This window comes from Schistocerca cancellata, chromosome 3 (genome assembly GCF_023864275.1).
Source record: "Schistocerca cancellata isolate TAMUIC-IGC-003103 chromosome 3, iqSchCanc2.1, whole genome shotgun sequence".
NCBI classification, from domain to species: Eukaryota; Metazoa; Arthropoda; class Insecta; order Orthoptera; family Acrididae; genus Schistocerca; species Schistocerca cancellata.
Window position 1 is genome coordinate 787,553,826 of NC_064628.1, and position 19,999 is coordinate 787,573,824.

Consider the following 19,999-nt stretch of genomic DNA (forward strand, 5'->3'; position numbering starts at 1 on the left):
CCAGTGTCTCCGGGACAAGAAGCGTGTTACCTCAAGTCAGATGTGGGACCCTGCTCTGTGGGCCTCAAGGCTGCTCTTCTCTTTCAGATCCTAATACTGCTGTGATTTGCTGTCTTCCTGACCACACCTCCTCTTGCCCTCAGGAGCAGGAGGAGATGCATAAGTCACGGGATGAGCCCCCCTCCCTCCCCCCCCCCCCCCCAACCCCATGGAGTTTGGTCTACACCACCCTTTCAGCAACAGCTTCAGTGATTCCTTCTTCCTCAAGTTCTCCCCAATGGAAGACTGTCTGTTGGTTGACCCCCCGCCCCCCAAATTGCTGCAGCTATTAAAGACCACCTCTGTGCCCTCCAGTGCTACAAATGGCATCCATCTCTTGACCTCCTACTGGCCTTTAAGTGACTTCATGCCTGGACCCATTATGTTCTTAAATGCTAGAACATATTTGTTGGAACGATATATCACTGCCATAGGTCCGCATACTACCTTTTCACAGGTACGGGTAAAGATCATGCAAATTTTTGACCACTGTCCTCCATTAGATGTCCTGGAAATTTCCCTGTATTTCCAGCCCAGACTCTGTTGCTGGGCACTTTGCTCAGGTCTCTGTGTCGGTCAGCTATCTGCCCTTGTTCTATCTTCTCAAACACCATTCGGAACAACTCTCTTTTTATCTTTCACTGCCTGGTGCCTCAAAATACTCCATTTACAGAGTGGGAATTTGCCAGCACCCTTCCTCTCTGTGGCTCCTGGGCCGAAACAGGTGGACAACTGAATGTTTCATCCCTTATTGATGGCTTGATGGCCAGCCAATGTTGTGTACTTGCCCTTTTTAACCATATCTGGAGTGAGATGGACTTCCCTTCCCAGTGGAGAGAAAGTTTGTTATTCTAGTTTTGAAATTGGGTAGACTACCTCTTCAGATGGTCAGCTATCGTCCAATCAGTTTAACCAGTGACTTCTGCAAGTCACTTGAATTTACGGTGGGTCAAAGGCTATATTGGATCCTTGAATCCTGGGACATTTTGGCTTCGACCAAGGGTGGTTTTTGCCAAGGCTGCTCTGCTGCAGATAATTTAGTCCACCTGGAGTCTGCTATCCAAATGGCTTTTGCCCAGCATTGGCACTTCGTTGCAGTCTTCTTTGATCCGCATAAAGCTTATGACACCACATGGCACCTACATCCTCGCAGGGTTACTTGAGTAGGGCCTCCATGGCCTATTATCAATTTTTATGCAGAACTTCCTTTCGTGCTGCACTTCTCAGGTACCGGTTGGCACCTCCTGTAGCACTTCTGTTCTGCAGGAGAATGGGGTTCCACAGGGTTATATTTTGAGTGTCCCTCTTTTTTTAGGGGCTCTCAATGGTCTGATTGTGCCAGAGGGCCTGTGGTGTCCCCCTCTTTGTATGGATTATTTCAGCATTTATTTTTGTTCGTCCGTGATGATCATTGGTGAAACCAGAGTGCTGCAGGGAGCAGTACACATCTTGGGCTCTCACTCGTGGCTTCCATTTTTCAGCTGCCAAGACCTGCATTACGCATTTCTGTCATCGCCGTATAGTCTATTCCCATCCAGATCTGTACCTTGATGGCCAGTCCCTCAGTGTGGTGGACTCTCATTGTTTTGTGAAACTGGTCTTTAATGCCCAGTTGACACGGCTTCCACTCTTCAATTAAAGTGGACTTGCTGGTCACACCTCAGTGGTCTTCAGTGCCTCAGCAACACCAAACTGGGACACAGACTGTTCTTCTTTCAGTTCATCATCACTTTTGACAGTACAGTTGCTTGACCCAATACACCATTGCGGGGTATGACTAGCAACTGGTGATTTTCGGACTAGCCTCATTATCAGCATCTTAGTGGAGGCAGGGGTTCCACTGTTGCAGGTTCTGTGACTACAACAGTTGATTGCTTATGCATTACGCATCTGCAGCTCCCTGGAGTGCCTGAACTACTGTCTCCTCATTCCAGATACGGAGATTCACCTCCTGCCCATCTCTTCTCTGGGCCCATTGGTGGGTGCCTACATGGTGCAATGTCCAAAAGACTTGGAGCAATCTGAGGCCCTCTGTTGCCAATTCTTGTCCATTCTCAGCAAGTTTTGGTGTTGAGTAGTAATTTATACTGATCGCATGATGGTTGCAAGTCTCGCTGGTTTAATTTATGTTCACGCAGGTTGTAATGAGCCCCACTTCTTGCCGGATGGCTGCAGTGTTATCACTGTTGAGGTCAAAGACACCTCATGATCTTGAGCACATCAGTTCCTGCACTGGGGAGTGCTTTCTTATCTGTGGCGACCCATTGAGCAGTTTGGAAGCTCTTGACCAGTGTTACCTTCACCATCCTTAGTTTTTGCCATCTTACAATGTGGACACACAGTGATATTTGTCAGGACACCAGTATTCTGGAAGTGGACCTTTGATCATTCTTGTGCTGTCAAGATCTAAGGATTTGGAATGTGAAATGTCATACTCTTGACTTTGCCAAACAAACTACATGTGATAAAGGAGACCACAAATTTGTGAAGGTCCTCCATGGCTGCCTCTTGTAACAACTCAATTGTCCTTCGCTGGCTAACACTTGGCTGACTGACTCACGGTCACCTCCTCCGTCGTGGGGATCTGCCGGACTCTAATTGTGGTGCCTCTTTGACAATGGTCCACTCTTTGCTTGACTATCCCGAACTGTGTGGCGGACTCTGTCTGCGTACTCACTACTCCTGGTGTTAGTGGATGATGCCTCAGCAGCTGACTGGTTTTACACTTTATTCGAAAGTGGGGGTTTTTAGCACTCTCTCCCTCTAAGGGAGAGTGCCTCAGCCTTGTTGGTACATCATGGGCTTGCAGAACATCCTGTTGCCTCCTTTGCCCCAAACAGGCAATGGGGCTTGATGGTCCACCTTAGCCTTTGCTCTACCCACCCTTTTGCTCGTCTTCCCCATTCTCGTGGTGTTAGTTTTGTCTTTGTGTTGTTGGGTGGGGACATGTCCCACCATTGCTCTTTCTGCCTTTGGTGGCCTGTGTCTGCTCGCTGGAAAGAGCATTTTGACTGCCTTCGATCCTTTCACCTGACGGGATGGTAAGGGACAGGTGTACTGTCAGGTAGTGCTTACATCTCCACTAATCAAAGAGAGCTCTGTTGGTCAGTCCTCTAAAAAAGAAGTCTCAGAATCATAGTAACAGGGCATTAGTGTGCCATAATACTTTCATTGTAATCAAGCGAACAGGGGTAACCTTTGAGAAGGTATCCCTTTTCTATATTCACAAGGCATTGGAAAATATTTCTGGGTCTCTAAAATGTGTGAAATGACTTTGTAATGGAACACTTCTAGTTGAAACTGCTAATTCAGCCCAACCATCTAAGCTCCTGGGATGTAAGGTCTTAGATGACTACCCAGTCAAGTCTGAGTTGCTAACACCCTTAACTTTAGTAAGGGTGTAGTTACCTGCTCTGATCTAATGGAAGTGGATCTGGTAAGGTTACATGAAGAGTGGAAAAATATGGGCACACAAAAGTGCAGAACTATGTAGCAGAGTCAGTGGCAAATTGGAAAAAAAATGTCAACATTTATTCTAATGTTTAGTACTCTGGAATTACCAGAACATATCCTTGCAAGCTATATCTGTCGTAAGGTTCGTCCGTTTGTTCCTAACCCAATGTGATGCTGCAAATGTCAAAGATTTGGCCATACCACTATGGTTTGTAATGGGAGGGCAATGTGTGGCAATTGTGGATGCTCAGCTCATGAAACAGGCAATTCTTGTACACTTCCACCAAAATGTGTGAACTGCTCTGGGGATCGCCCAGTGTGGAGCAGAAAGTGAGAGGTCTACAACGAGGAAAGGAAAATTCAGGAGTTGAAAGCCAAGAGATGTGTACCCTATGATGAAGCAAAAAAGACTTTGAAAGCTATGCAACTGCCGGTTTTTGCTACTTCTTTTGCATCAACCCTTAAGGTGCCAGTCACTATAAGTGTGATGCCTCCACACAAACTCAGCTCATAGATTCAAGTACAAGAACATGCACTTGTTTGTGTACCTGTGTGGAAAACACTCCACTTGAAATTGAAGCCATTTGGAAGCTATCATCAATGGGCTTACCACCTAAGCCACATACCACTACCCAACACCAGAAGCCAACAAAGCCATTCCCCCAACCCAGGCAACCACCTCCTCCCACCGGTAAAGAAAAACATCCTTCAAAAAATAGCCCAGAGTCCAAGAAAGTGGTAGTTAAACCTTCAGATTGGTGAGCTCTCGTCCTCTCTGATGCGGACTATGCTCTTGAGGATATGGACTTCCAATTGGAGGAACTGGGGAGCAGGGAACCAGCTAACATTCTCCCTGGTAAATCACAGCCTCCGAGGGAGGAAGAAAAGAACAACCATTGCTAAACAATGGATTCCACAATTACTTCTGTGTTGCAGTGTAATTTGAAGGATATTGCTCACATTTGGAAGAATTACAGCTCTTGGTCCAGGAGAAACTGTTCTGCAACTGCTTACAAGAAATGCATCTTAAGTCACAGACCCATCTACATTATGGGATTACCACCCATACAGGAAGGACGATATTACTGGAGACAGGACTAAAGGTGGAGTGGATCTTTTCATTGATGACAGATGCCACTTCTCTCCTGTTCCTCTTACCTTGACCATGCAAGCAATTGCCGTGAATGTTCTCGCACTCTTTGATATCAAAGTGTGTTCGTTCTGCCTTCTCCCTAATGATGCTTTGGATGCTGACACACTATCAGAACTCTTCCAGGCACTACCACGCCCATTCCTCCTTGTGGGGGACTTCAACATACACAATGTGCTGTGGGGTTCAGCTACCACTTGCTCCAGGGGTCGGATGATCGAGCGACTCATCCATTCTGAGACTATATGCCTTCTGAATGTGGGTCGAATGACACACTTTTCCATAGCTACAGGGTCTTTTTCAGCCATTGACGTTTGTTTTTGTTCCCTGGCTATTGCAAACTCGGTTCAGTGGGAAGTAGCTACAGATTTACATTCTAGTGACCACTTCCCAGTGTGGATCCATCTACCGACTAAGACGTTGATTAACAGGAGACCACGCAGATGGATGATACAAAGGGCAAATTGGTTGCAGTACATTGACAGGCTATTTTTGAACAAAAGCATTGTATACAGGAGATGGTGGTCCATATCACTTGTGAGAACCAACGGGCTGCTGCAGAATCCAGCCCCCAGTCTAGTAACCACCTCAGACAACGGCCCGTACCTTGGTGGGACGACAACTGTCGATTGGTAATCAGGGCCAGACAAGCAGCTCTACGGAACTTCAAACACTGTCCAACTTTAGATCTGTAAGACCACTTTAGATCTGTAAGACCACATGCAAGGCGAGTGATAAAAGAACAGAAGAGGGCTTCCTGGAGGGAATTCACAACCTCCATTTCTCGGTCCACTTCCACTGCGCAATTTTGGGAATCAGGTAAGAGTAGTACGTGTCCCGTTATGGCCTTGTCAAGTAATGGGGTCTCGGTGGACACACCAGAAGACATGGCTCAGATTTTTGCTGAATACTTCTTTACTGTTACTATGTCATCCAGACAAGTTCCTGAATTTCAGGTGTTTCGTGGGACTGCATAGATGAGGAAACTCAATTTCTTCTCACATAATGAGGCAGTCTACGACCTTCCATTCTCCATGTGGGAACTGGAGGCAGCTTTGTCTGCAGCAGGAGACACTGCTCCAGGACCTGGGTTCATTGTCATCAATCACCCTCCACATAGTTCCAACTTAGCCCCCAACTGCTTTCCATCTGTTTTGAAAACTTAAAGAACACATTTGAGAACTTCTCTTTGATAGTCATGAAGTGGTGCAAGCAGAGGTTAGGTTGTGGCTTTTATCAACAGTGTCAAATGCTCAATGTTTATGGTGTCAACAAACTGGTCTCTTGTTGGGAGAAATGTTTGTTGCCTGGCTTGACTACATTAAGAAATAAATATGTTGACATAAAGAATACAGATGTAGGATGTTAATAAAGTTTGTTTTATTTTAAAAGCTTCCAGAGTTTTCTCATAAAAAATTTGGAGGCATCACTTTTCAGTGTGCCCTCATATTAACATTAACACATCCACGTGCAACATGACTATCCATGTAAACATAAAGCTTCTGTTCCATATACTAAAAAGCTGGCTTTTTCGACATCGCTTACTAAAGGACTCCATGGTGTGGACCTTTTGAATTTTCTGTGTACTTTGAAGGTCGACGTCCAAACATTGATTTCCTGAAATGGGACAACGCAGTTCTCAAAAGAAAAAAAAAAAAGAAAAAAGAAATTGAAAAATTCATCTTTGAAAATTAAAGATTTCTAAGCTCCATCAATTATAAAAAATTTTGACATCATTACCATAGTTGAAACTTCCTGACATATTAAAAATGTGTGCCGGACCGAGACTCGAACTTCATACCTTTGCCTTTCATGGGCAAGTGCTCTACCACCTGACCTACCGAAGCACGACTCACAACCTGTCCTCATAGCTTCAATTCTGCCAGTACCTTGTCTCCAACCTTCCAAATTTCACAGAATCTCTTCTGCGAACGTTGCAGAACTAGCAATCCTGAAAGAAAGGATATTGCAGAGACTTGGTGTAACTACAGCCTGCCAGATGTTTTCCGAATGAGATTTTCATTCTGCAGCGGAGTGTGTGCTGATATGAAACTTCCTGGCAGATTAAAACTGTGTACTGGACTGAAACTTTAACTTGGGACCTTTGCCATTCACGGGCAAGTGCTGTACCATCTGAAGCTGTGAGGACGGGCCACGAGTTGTGCTTGGGTAGCTCAGATGGTATAGCACTTGCCCACGAAAGGCAAAGATCCCAAGTTAGAGTCTCAGTCCAGCACACAGTTTTAATCTGCCAGGAAGTTTCATATGAGTGCACACTCCACCGCAGAGTGGAAATCTCATTCTGGAATTACCATAGTTTCTAGTAACTGACCACAGTGTAGCACTGCAATGTAGTAATTGCAAAGTCACGAATTCAAAGCTTGCTGTTAGTTCCTTTTTTTTAAATTCCATGTTTATTAACAAAAGAAAATATTAATCAGCAAATAATGAAACCTAATTTTATAATAAAAATAGCAGCTTTATACACCATCATGTCACTTTAAAGAGAACACCTGTCGAAAGCCTGGATAACCACCTTTTACAATACTGCTGCAAGATGTGCAAGAAGAAAGTCAGTAAGGTTCTGGAAGGTATTGACAGGGATGTGGAGCCATGTCAACTCCAAAGCCATGGCCTGCTCTGTAAGGTTTCTCAGCTGAAGTTCCACAGTGTAAGCAGCCCAATTGAGTTGGGTCCCTCAGATTCTTGATTGTGTTTAATGCCAGGGAGTTCGGTGGCCAAGGGAGTACAATAAACTCATTCAGGCATGTACAGTGTGAGCTGTGTGCGACATTGCATTGACTTGCTGGTAGATGCCATTGTGCCGAGGAAAAACAAACTGCATGTAGGGGTTGGTACAGTCTCCAAGGAGAGATGCATACTTATGAAGATCCGTTGTGCCTTCCAGAATGAAGAGATTACCCAGAGAATGTCATGAAAACATTCCCCAGACCGTAACACATGCAGGATGTTTGCTTTCACACATTTCACGCTGTACACGCCACTGGCCAAATGTCCAACAGAGCATAAAATGTTATTAATCTGAAAAGGCTACCAGTCGCCATTCAGTGGACATGCAGTTGCAATATTGGAATGCAAATTTCAGCCTTCATCACCAATAAATAGCAGTCGGCATGGGCCTATGGACCAGGTGCCTGCTGCAGAGGCCCGTACACAGCCACGTCCGGCTGAACGGTCATTGAGTAAGCACTGTTGATAGCTTCTTGTTTCATCAGCGTGGTCAGTTGTTAACAGTTGCATCAGTGACTGTTTTGGATAGCACCATTTTTCCAGGCACAAAATACTTTAATCATGACGGCACACGAACACTTTAAAGATTTAACTGTTTCAGAAATGTTTCCGCCCTTTGCTCAAAATCCAGTGATTGTGCCCTTGTGGATTTCAGATAAGTCACTGTTTCTGCATTACAAAAATGACTTCACTGTTTTCCACACCCCTGTGACACACTTTATATACCCTCCACTGCTACTGCTACCATTTTGATATCGGTGAGTGAAGCGTCAAATAGAAAATAAAATTATTTTTGTTTTTGGGGACTGAATCATCTTATTGATGCATATAATCAAAAACATAAAAATGATGATAATTTTTCAGTTGGCAAGGCATTTGCTTGTCTATTAAATTTTAATTTATTTTCATATGGCCAGAATTTAAAATAGGAAATGTTATTTTTATTTAAAGATCCAGATTCAGTTTTTGTTGGTTAAAGTTTCCATTCGTTAATAAATATGGAATTTAGCAAGATTTGAACCAGCCACTTGAGGATTACACTCTAGGAAATTGATGCCTTCAGATCCCATAAGTACTGAAAAAGTCGAATAGAACCAGTCAGCAAAGTCTCATTGTTATAGAACACAAAAGGATATAAGAAAATTGTATATACCAACCATGTTCTGTTAATTTTAATAATTCCATATTATGTTACATGTATAATAAAAAAAAATGGTTCAAATGGCTCTGAGCACTATGGGACTTAACATCTATGGTCATCAGTCCCCTAGAACTTAGAACTACTTAAACCTAACTAACCTAAGGACATCACACAACACCCAGTCATCACGAGGAAGAGAAAATCCCTGACCCCGCTGGGAATCGAACTCGGGCGCGGGAAGCGAGAACGCTACCGTACGACCACGAGCTGCGGACTACATGTATAATCCTCCAAAATGTGTAATAGAAAGATAAGTCCTATAGTGCTCAGAGCCATGTGAACCATTTGAGCCAATTCTGAAAACAAAAAAGTAATTAAAAAGACAATCACAAATTAAAAAAAAAAAAAAGTAGAATTGACAATTCACCCTTACTAATTTATAAAAGCCTGAAATTAGGCAAATTGTGAGTGTTTCCAACATAAACTCTATTCACCACCAGTGCTTAGCGGAACATAACTGTAATAGTGACACAAAAGAAAAAACTTGTTTGATGTTGCAGAATATTAAAATGTAATGGAGTTGAGCTCTGCCTACATCTATGTAATTCAAAGAGGTAATGAAACTGTCTGCATAAAGTTTGAATTAGTCTATTTTTTGTCAGGCTTAATAAAGTTCTCTGATTTTGTGATGATGCTTTCTGACACGACAGTTTGGGAAGGACCAGAAAGTAGTATGCTCAATGGACATAATTTAAGAGGTGGCTTGCTACGACCTGAGGGGGTGAGAGAGAGAGAGAGAGAGAGAGAGAGAGAGAGAGAGAGAGAGAGAGAAAGAGAGAGAGAGAGAGAGAACAAAACTAGCAAGTTAGTTGTCTGTTCAAACAAATTTCGGGCTTGCAGCCAGTCGTCGTTCAATACTTCGCATGATATTTCACCTGGGCACCTGCCAATCATCTTCAGGTGAGCCGTCGCAGACTGGCGATAACGTCCTCCGCTCCGCAATATATAGCGTACTGTAACTATTCTGCCCATGTGTCGAAAACTTGATAGTTGAACCAACACTGCCCGCCGGCAGCACCCTCGTTGGTGGAATAGCGGAACTCAGTTGCCCTCTGCGTTGCTGTTTGCCACGGCCGTCGACGCACTCTGTCGTCTTCGATTTGAGCAAATCGTGGAGATGATGGGATTCCATGCACTGTCCAGCTGGTAGCCGCTGTCACGGTTTAACAGATTTTCCGCCAGTCGTATTTCTACGGATTCTTTAATAATGGAGTCCCAGAAAGATGTTGCTGTGGACAAAATCATTGTTTTCTCATACTCCATTAAATGTCCAGTAGAAATACAATGTTCAGCAATAGCGGACGTGCTTGGCTGCAAAAGGCGGGTGTAGCGTTGATGTTCAGTGCAGCGTTCTTTCACGGTGCGTGTGGTTTGACCTATGTAAGCCATACCACATTGGCACGGTATCTTGTAAATTCCGGCCTTTCGTAGTAACAGATTGTCCTTAACTGATCCCCCAAGGTCCGCAATCTTCGATGGTGGGCGGAAAACCACTTTCACCTGACATTTTCGGAGGATTCTTGCTATTTTAAACGAAGTGTTGCCAACAAAAGGAAGAAAAGCTAAAGATTGTTCCGGCATGTTCTCCTCTTTATTCACTTCCTGCTTCTTAGTTTTAACTGTTAGTGCCCTGTTAATCTGCCGGATGGAATACCCATTTTCGCTGAATACTGTCTTTAGATGGGTGAGTTCTTGAGATAAGCTATCTAGATCTGAGACAGTATGAGCTCTATGAACAAGCATTTTAAGCAAACTCGTGGTTTGCGATGGGTGGTGGCAACTCGATGCTTGCAGGTACAAATCAGTATGAGTGGGTTTCCGGTAAACTGAATGCCCTAGAGAACCATCATTCTTCCTTCGAACCAGGACATCCAAGAAAGGCAAACAACCATCTTTCTCTATTTCCATGGTGAACAGGATGTTGCTATAAATGGAGTAGAGGTGAAATTTTAAATTTTAAAATTCACAAGTTAGTTGTCCATCACACTCATGGGCTCATCTTACTACAGAAACAGCTGTTAATGCAACACATGCATGTCACCTTGCCTGCCACTGTGCTGCGTAGAGCAATAATCACATGTTGGTTTGTTTTCTTTATCCATCTGCAGGCAGTAAATATTGTATAGATGTTGTCCGAAAGTACACGTAAATTTATGAGAAACCATTTCAAGGAAGTGGAACATATAAATATGTAAATAAAGAACTACCAAAAGTACAAGGTCATACAGTACATAGTAACACAGAATAATACAAGACCATACTATACATAGTAGTAAAACTGTATAGACACATATGCTTATGGTATTGTAATTGCAGAGTCTGTTTTGTCATACCCTTTATATCCAGCTATCCATTAGATATGCAAATATAATAAAGTGTTTCAAGGCGAAAGACAGCATTTTCAGTTTTACCTTAATATAAACATGGTCAGAAAATATTTATTGGCCTACAGTGTCATTTGAGTAAAAACGTTGTTTGAGTAGAAAATTAAATTCTGCTTTAATTTTTTTTCTGACTTCTAACTTCCTGAATTTGACTGGCAGTCTGTTGTAAAGTTTTGTGCCAATATGGCGAATGTGCTTTTGAGTGTTTATTCTTTTTGTTTGCTGTGTATGGAGTGTTGTTGTGTTTTGAGTATTGTAGTTATGGAAGTTAGCATTCGTTTGAAAATCCACAAGGTGAAACACACATGCACCATACAAAATATTGTTAGTATTTTAAGCTTTTCGAATGTGGGTTTGCAGTGTGTCTGTGGATGGCTGTGTGTTACTATTTGGATACCCTCTTCTGTCACAAAAAATAATAATAAAAAATTGTTTTAGGTGGCAAGTGGTGACACCCCAAAGTTGTATTCCGTATGTTGCAAGAGACTGAAAACGGGCAAAATATGCCATCCTAGCATCCTCTGAGATACAAACATTTTCAATAATTCTAAGAGCAAAATGGGCAGAATTAAATTTCTGTGAAAGTTTTGTTACATGATCATTAAAATTTGTTTCCATCAATATGAATACCCAACAATTTTGTAGATGTCAGTCTGTCTATAGCTTTGTCACCCAACACCAGATCAAGAATTACATTTTGGCTTATTTTCCCAAACTGCATATAATGTCAACCTGTTTGCATTGAATCAAGAGTGAACATTCATTAGGACTTGATTAGTAGTAGTTTGTAGCAGTTGATTTGGTGCACTTATCACTCTAGTATCATATGTGAATAGTATGGTAATGGTATGGATGTCAAACTTATATAGACAAGAAACATTATGGGATCTAGACTACTGCCTTGTGGTATTCCTGTTTTCACTTTTTTTGCATCTGACTTTTTTTAGTAAGTTGAAATCAGTCCTACAGCCTATGTTCTGTTTTGTAGGCATGATTTGAACCAAATTTTCCCTGTCCCATGTATACCTAACACATCTAACTTTTTTCTAAAATAATTCTATGATTGATATTATCAGATGCTTTGGAGAAATCTAAATTTACTCCTGTTACAGCATTGTCTTTTTCTAGGTTTTTCATTATTTGTTCAGTGCAGTACATTACTGCTGTTTCAGTAAATTTTACCTGCCTGGAAGCTATATTGATTTGTGTTTAGCAATTTATGATCATTTAGATATTTGTTGATTCTTTGCTTCATCAATTTTTCTAATACTGGCTGATAAGTTTTCTGTCTTATACTTGTCTCTGTTTTTAAATAAATGGCTTTACTTTTGAGAGTTTCAGCCTTTCTGGAAACACTCCTGCACTAAATGATAAGTTTGCTATGTATGCCAAGGGCCTTGCAGTCTGTGGGGCTGTCATTATTATGATAACACCAGCACTTCATTTGCTCCTTGCCAACATTTTAGGTTTCCAGTTATCACTTGTAACACTTCACGTGTTTGTTTGTTTGGCTCTCATCTCGTCCTACAAGCAGCATTTGAAAATTGCTTCTGGATTTGGTCTTGAACATTAAATACGACAACCAGTTCATTTGTATCATGATTTTAACACAGCTCGGCAACCTGAAGATATTCTAAGAACAAAACCTGTCATAGCACAATAAACTTGTAATAATACAGCTAAGGTGGTTTTCATTAATCATTAAAATTAGTTAGTAAATTGTTTAAGGTGGTTACCATGATTGTTTCTTTATAAAGGATTTGGCTAGTTGGCTTCCCCATCCTTGTCCTTCCTCATATTCGTCCTATCTGAGCTTGTGCTCCTTTTTTAATAAACTCACCATTGGTGGAAAATATAACCCTAATCTTTCTTTCTTTCTTGCTGCCAGAGCTGTGTTACCTTTTTCGTTATAGCAGAATTGTGTTGTGCCCGGCACAGTAACCGGATGTGCACTAGTGTCATTCAATTTTTCACAATCTTTTGTTTTGTCTGTACTTTCTGAAGGTACTTACTCCTTTGCTTAGACAGGTTACTTTTATTCAGATTGTAGCTAAAAGGACTTTACAACTTTGGAATGATATGCAAATTGATTGAGATAACTTACAGACTCAGTAGATGTGTCATTTTCTAGCAGACAATCTCAAATTTGATTCGCATAGTGGATCAGTACCCCATTTCGCCACCAGCAGCACCAGTGTAGCACACATTTAAATGGCTACTTTCACTCATGTGGAATGTGCACACTGTGTGTTTTAGTTTCATGAAAACTTTTTAATTCCACAGATAAATTAACATGACAGTGATGGAATGGTTTACTACCAGCAATATGCTGCACCACCTGATTTCCTCAAGGTTTCCTCAATAACTGCTTCCCAAGTATGTGCATTGGCCATGAAGGGCCAGTCGCAAGGCCACCTTGAGCCAAAATGACAATTGACACATTATGTGAGACGTGAGGCTGTTTGCTACAAAATAACTCACCTACCGATCTGCAATTTACCTCTATAAGTATCTATATCATTCCAAAGTTGCAAAGTCCTTTATGACTCACTCTTTATATAAGGCGCATTCAAATGGAACCCAGTCACTAATGTAAAGTATTGATAATGATTTTATTAACTCAAAAATGTAGTTATACACACAGTACACATACTCAAAAATAGTCGCCAAAGCTGTTGGCACATTTATCCCATTGTGACACTAGCCAGTCGATTCGATCCTTGAAGAAGCTAGTAGGCTGCTGTCAGATCCAAGCCTGGACCCAGTCATACACTTCGTCAACCGTTGCGAATCGATGTCTGCGAATAGCTTGTTTTAGAGGTCCAAACACATGAGTCACATGGTGAAAGGTCGGGATTGTACGGTGGATGTTACAGCAGTTTCCCACCGAAACTGCTGCAATGTTGTCTTCACCGCATTGGCTGTGTGTGGGTGGGTGTTATCCTGTAGCAGGATAACGCCATTGGACAACATGCCTTGGTGTTTCAAATTGATGGCTCGTCTAAGGTTCTATAAAGTGGCTTGATAATGCTGGGCATTGATGGTGTTCCCTATTCCAGGAACTTGACAAGCAGTGGGCCCTTGTGGTCAAAAAAGGACATCATGACCTTACCAGAACTAGTGTGCATATCCTTGGATTTTTTTTGGAGGTGGTGAAGTTGCATGTTTCCACTGCTTGCTCTTACACTTGCTTTCCAGTTCAAAATGGTGACACCATGCTCATTATCTGTGATAATATGTGACAGAAAGCTGTATTCCTCCTCATGATAATGTTTCAGATGACTCAAAGACAGCGCCATTTGAATATTTCGCTGTTCAGCCATCTGTTGGTGGGAAACCCAATGCACATAGATTTTTCGAAAGTTCAAGTGTTGATGCATTATGGGTTGGGTGGCACCCTTGCTTATACCCAGTAACTGATGGATCTTGTCCACGGTGATTCTGTGGTTGTCAAAGACTAAAACATTCACTTCCATCACCATTTCCGGTGTGATGACACAATGATCCTGTCCAGGATGATCGTCGTCTTCCAGTGACTCGGTCACCTCAAGGTATTGTTTGTGCCATTCCACAACACTTGAACGACTCGGACTGTACTTACCGTACACAGCCTTCATCTGTTGATACATTTCACGGCCTCTAACTCCCTCCACCACCAAAAATCAAATCACTCCTCATTGTTCCTGCTTACTCGCCTGCATATTCGGTAGTGGATGATAACTTGTGTGCCCACCTTCTCTTTTGCATGAAACCACACTAGTGCTATGCAACACCAAACGGTGCATACGCGTCAGTCTCTCTACCTATAGATGGCACCCCCATACCTGCAGTTACGTGGTGCCACCTTACGTGTAAGACAAAGGTAGACGCATTGACCAGGTTTCATTTGAGTGAACCTTATATACATAAGCTTTCTGAATAGTTCTATATGAGTGGCTGACTAATTTCTTGTTCCTCTTACTGGACTGCTGACTGCAGTTCTTTATATTTGATTTATGTTAGCTGTTGAATGCTTGTTTAGATGAATCTGGATGTACAGTGGAGGTAGAAGATGGAGATTTAATTTTGGCTGTATGGCTATATGCGGTTTTGATATATAACTACTCTGTTAATGTTGTCATCTGATATGAAACAACTTATTGTGAATTTCTATATTTGAAGAGAACACACTGAAAATGAAAATGCAGTGTTAAGTGCATCATAATCCCCCTACCCCCGCCCCCCTTTCTTCCTCTTAGTGCTGTTATGTGCCTGTAACCTCTACAATATCCAATTGTTACTTTCCATAATTACGTTCGATTCCTGGCAACTCGAGCAGTTCATCAACTCTGCTCTTCATTCGGAACAAACTAGTGTCCCAAATAAGTTTGACTGCAAATGTTTCCTTTAATATCAAAATTTTAAATTAATGTATCTCTCTTTGCAGCAGATGGTCTTACTGAGCACCTTTGTATTTGCATTTAATGGGGTAAGTGTTACAGGCGGAGTACTTTTGTATGGTCATCTGTACATCTTTAAACTCTTTAGTGTTTTTCTGTTGTTGTTTTGTTTGCATGTGCCTCTACAACAGAGAACAATGCATAGACTTCACATCGTGATTAAAAATTATTCATGCCTCTGAATTAGCTGTGTTGTAAATTCGGCAAGGGAAAATGTATCTCACTGTTGACAACAATTTAGTATATGTTTCTGTACCTCTCTTCATTTTATAATTAGGGGAGAACATAACTTTTATAACAACATGCAGTTAAAATTCTGTAGTTCATTTTTCTCACTTTTCTGATTTTAGTATATCTGTTCACATTTGTGAGTAGTGTCCTGTGACTAATCGCTTTACTATTTTTCCTGTTTCTTCACAGGAAGCATCACGATGTTCGGAAAGCACCAGAAGATGGCTTTCCTCATGAGAACAACATGATTGAGGTTGAGGCAGATAGTCAGTGTAGTCTTGCAAATGGAAATAGGGAACTTTGTGTAAAAGAGGAAAATGTCTCATGGCCCTGTACATCAGATGATGTTCTCAAAAATGTGGAAATTGACCCCCCAATTGCCACACCACCACATTCACAACAAGAGGATCAGCCACAGCAGCTACAGCAAGAGCAGCATCAGGCGCAACAGCAGCCTCACATTCAACGTGTTGCAATCAGGATTAAGATGTGTGGTGATTGCAATTCACGTCATTTGTTAGAAGCTTGTCCTCTTCGCAGTCCACAAACAATTGTGAGTGATTCTGTAATATACAAGCAATGGTTTGACCATCGTGAGCAGAGTGAAAGAACTAGTGCTGTAATAGTGAGTAACCCTTGTGATGGAGAGGAACGTAAACCGACTATACTCGAAGGACGGTCTGGTCATCAGAGTTATGCCGAAGCATCGTTACCTGTCAGTTTGACTCTGAAAATGTGTAATGCTGAACATGGACTAAGTGTAGTAGCATTGACCCATATCCAGCCATTTACTCAGTTTGGACCCCTTGTTGGACAAGCCATCAGAGAAATGGACATTCCTGATGACTTTAATATGAAGGACATATGGGAGGTAAGTCTTCACTGCAAAACTCTTGCCATTGTGTGGATTATGAAAGTATTTTATTAATACAGATGGTTATTTAGTCCATAGATTATTTTGCTGTTAATGGCTGATTATGTATGTTCGTACAGCTTATTTGTACTTTTATAATTTCAGTGATGAATTTTTCATAACTTGTTAAATAAATCTACCATCATAGGGGCTTCCTGGTATGTATTGGATATCTGTTTGATTCTTGCAGGGTAAAACTATTTTCCAAAAGTGAATTCTTACCAACGTATTGCTCCAAATATGTTAGGTTTTTATTTTCTACACTGTAACACTCACTTGAACACTGTATCATTGTTTGTTTTCTGCTCCCAAAGTTTCATGACATCATCATCCTTGAACCAATTCATTACTTTTGTATTTCACTGCTATGAAAGACGATTTTCGATTGCCTGACTGGCTCAAATTCATCTCTTCTGCTAAAGAAAAATATCTTCATACTAATTATCAGTGTGTAGAATTGCTCTGTTTCCAATATAATACTTTTTGCTGACAGTATGAATGGAGCATTTAATTATGCAACTTTGCATGTGTGTTTGTGTGTGTAAACTGTGTGTCAGTGGTTACCTTTACTCGTTCCATTTTTATAAATATTAATAATTAAAGAACAAGATATTTGTAGTTATGGCAGTTCTCCATTATGTGTAATCATTGAGGCTTAAGGCAAGTCATGTTCGCAGTTCAGTCTCCCTGAGCAAAATCTCATAACTACAGTAACATGCAACTCTTATAAACAGAAATTAACAAAATTATGTTCTGTTTTCCCGGCATTCATTCGGGCAGTGCAGTGGTAGTGTATTCTGTTGGGATATTTGTGTTGTTCTGGTGGTGCATGGGTGGTATAAGGTTTACGTTTCACAAAGAAACGGTCTTGGCCTCTGATGTGCCAGATGGCTTGAAAGAAGCTTTTTTGAGGTTTTGATGATCCCCTCCTTGAGTTTTTACTTGTTTTATTTATTAAAGTTCCTAACCGTATTCTGAATTTTACTCAGAGATAATGGTTCATTTTATATACTCTTGGCACTGTAATTCTGTTTAGTGAGGACAACCACCTGAGCAGTCCCTGCCTGGACACTTGACTAGGGGACTATTTTACCTCCACAATATTTTACCAAAGAGGACGCCATCATTAAACCATGCAGTAGAGCTGCATGTCCTCGGAAAAAATATCAGCTGTAGTCTTCCCTTGGTTTCAGCCATTCACAGTTTCAGGTCCTGTTGATTGCTGTTAAAACACCAGATTGACCATGAAAAACAAGACTGATACTCTACTGACTCCACCGTGGAATGTTAGATCCCTTAATGTGGCAGGTGGATAAGAGAATTTGAAAAGGGAAATGGGTAGGGTGAAGGTAGATTTAGTGAGAATAAGTGAAGTGTGGTGGCAGGAGGAACAGGCCTTCTGGTCAGGTCAGTGCATGGTTATCAACACAGTCAGATAGGGGTAATGTAGAAATGGGTCTAATAATGAATAAGAAAATAGGAATATGTGTAAGCTACAGTATAGCAAACATATGTTGTAGCCAAGATACACACAAAGCTAAGACCCAACACAGCCATACAGGTATATATGCCAACTAGCTCTGCAGATGATAAAGAGATGTTTGATGATATAAAGGAAATTATTGAGGTTGTTAGTGTTTTTATTGTGATGGATCCATTACAGGGAGATTGCGATCTTCAGATGATGTCCGTGTATCATAAGTGGTCGCTGCCACTCTGTTTGCTTTGCAGCATGGTGTAGATTTAGGACTCTTCTGTTATAAGCTATTTTCATGGTTTGCTGCTCTTAATCATCGTTTCTCATAATTATCACAATTTGACTTTTATTGTCAGATTTGGCAGTTGTGGCAGTTGGCCAAAGGTGGCATACAATCTGCTCTACTGCAGATAATATAGTCCACCTGGAGTCTGTTATTTGAACAACTTTCACCCAATGTCAACACCTTGTTGCAATCTTCTTTGATCTGCATAAATCTTATGATACCATTTCGTGGCACCACAGCCTCACCACCTTACATGGGTGATGCCTCCATGGCCCACTCCCGAATTTTATCTGGGACTTTCTTCCATATTATGTCTCACTTAGCACCTCCTATCTGCCAGAGACTGGGGTGCTGCAGGGTTTTGTTTTGAGCATCCCTCTCTTTTTTAATGGCTATCAATGGTCTGGTGGTGGCTGTGGGGCCTGTGATTTCATCCTCTTTGTATGGTGCTGATTTTCGCCTTACTTCGGTTCATCTGTGATGGATGTTGCTGAATGCAGACTGCAGGGAGCATAACACTGAGCACAGTCTTGGGCTATCACTCTTGGCTTCCATTTTCAGCTGCCAAGACATGTGTTAAGCATTTCTTTTGCTGCCATACAGTCTATCCCCTTCCGGATCTTTACCTTTATGGCCAGTCCCTCAATGTTGTGGACTCTCGTGGTGATTCCTGGTTGACATAGTCTCCCCATCTTCGTCAGCTAAAACGAACATGTGGGTCACACCTCAGTGCTCTTTGATTCCTCTTCTATACCAACTGGGTTGTGGACTGCTCTGCCCTGCTGCAGCTCTACAAAGCATTGATCCAGTTCCATCTAGATTATGGGAGTCTTGCAAATGACTCAACATGACCTTCGATGTTAAGAGATGTGTGACCCAATATGCCATTGTGGGATATGGCTGGCAGCTGGCACCATTTGGACTAGTCCTGTGATCAGCCTCCTAGAGGAGGCACGGGTTCCACTGTTGCGGGTCCTGCAGAAACAACAGGTGATTGCTTATGTGTTAAGCATCCACTGCTCCCCGCAGTACCCGAACTACTGTCTCTTCCTACCAGAAACAGGGAGCGACCTCCCGCATTGGCAGCCCACGTCCAGGGTTACAAATGCTATTCACATCTGAACTCCAGCTTCCCTCTATACCACCTCTTCTCTGGGCCTGCTCACACAAACCTCTGTGGTGTATCCCCTGTCCACAGCTCTGTCTTGACTTGTCACAAGGTCCAGTAGCCTCAGTCACCAATTCTTCTCCATCCTCGGCAGGTTTCAGGGTTCAGAAGTAGTCTATACTGATGGCCCGGTGGTTGGCACTTGCATCCATGCAGGATGTAATGAACTTCGGTACTTGTTGGATGGCTGCAGTGTTTTCACTGCAGAGTTGCTAGCCACCTCTTTTGCTATTCAGTATATCCTCTCCTGCACCAGTGAGTGCTTCCTCATCTATAGTGACTCTGAGCAGTTCACACACTCCTGACCAGTGTTACCCTCGCTATCCCTTGGTCTTGATCATCCAGGATTCCCTTTTTGCCCTCAAACAATGTGGATGCTTGGGGTATTTGTCTGTCCCCTGGGTCACATTAGGATCCCCGGGAATGAGCTCGCTGACAAGCTGGTCAAATTGGCTACTGGCAAGCCACCTCCTTGAGATTGGCATTCTGGAACTGGACCTTCAGCCG

At 42.0% G+C, this 19,999-nt stretch overlaps 1 protein-coding gene across 1 annotated transcript in view; it reads left to right on the forward strand.

The window, feature by feature from the left end:
* LOC126176567 (uncharacterized) overlaps positions 1-19,999 on the forward strand; it is a 139,471-nt gene that overhangs the window by 22,207 nt on the left and 97,265 nt on the right. The window contains exon 4 of the mRNA XM_049923727.1: positions 15,838-16,519. Coding sequence (XP_049779684.1) covers positions 15,838-16,519 — 682 coding nt within the window. The remainder of the gene's footprint in view (positions 1-15,837; positions 16,520-19,999) is intronic.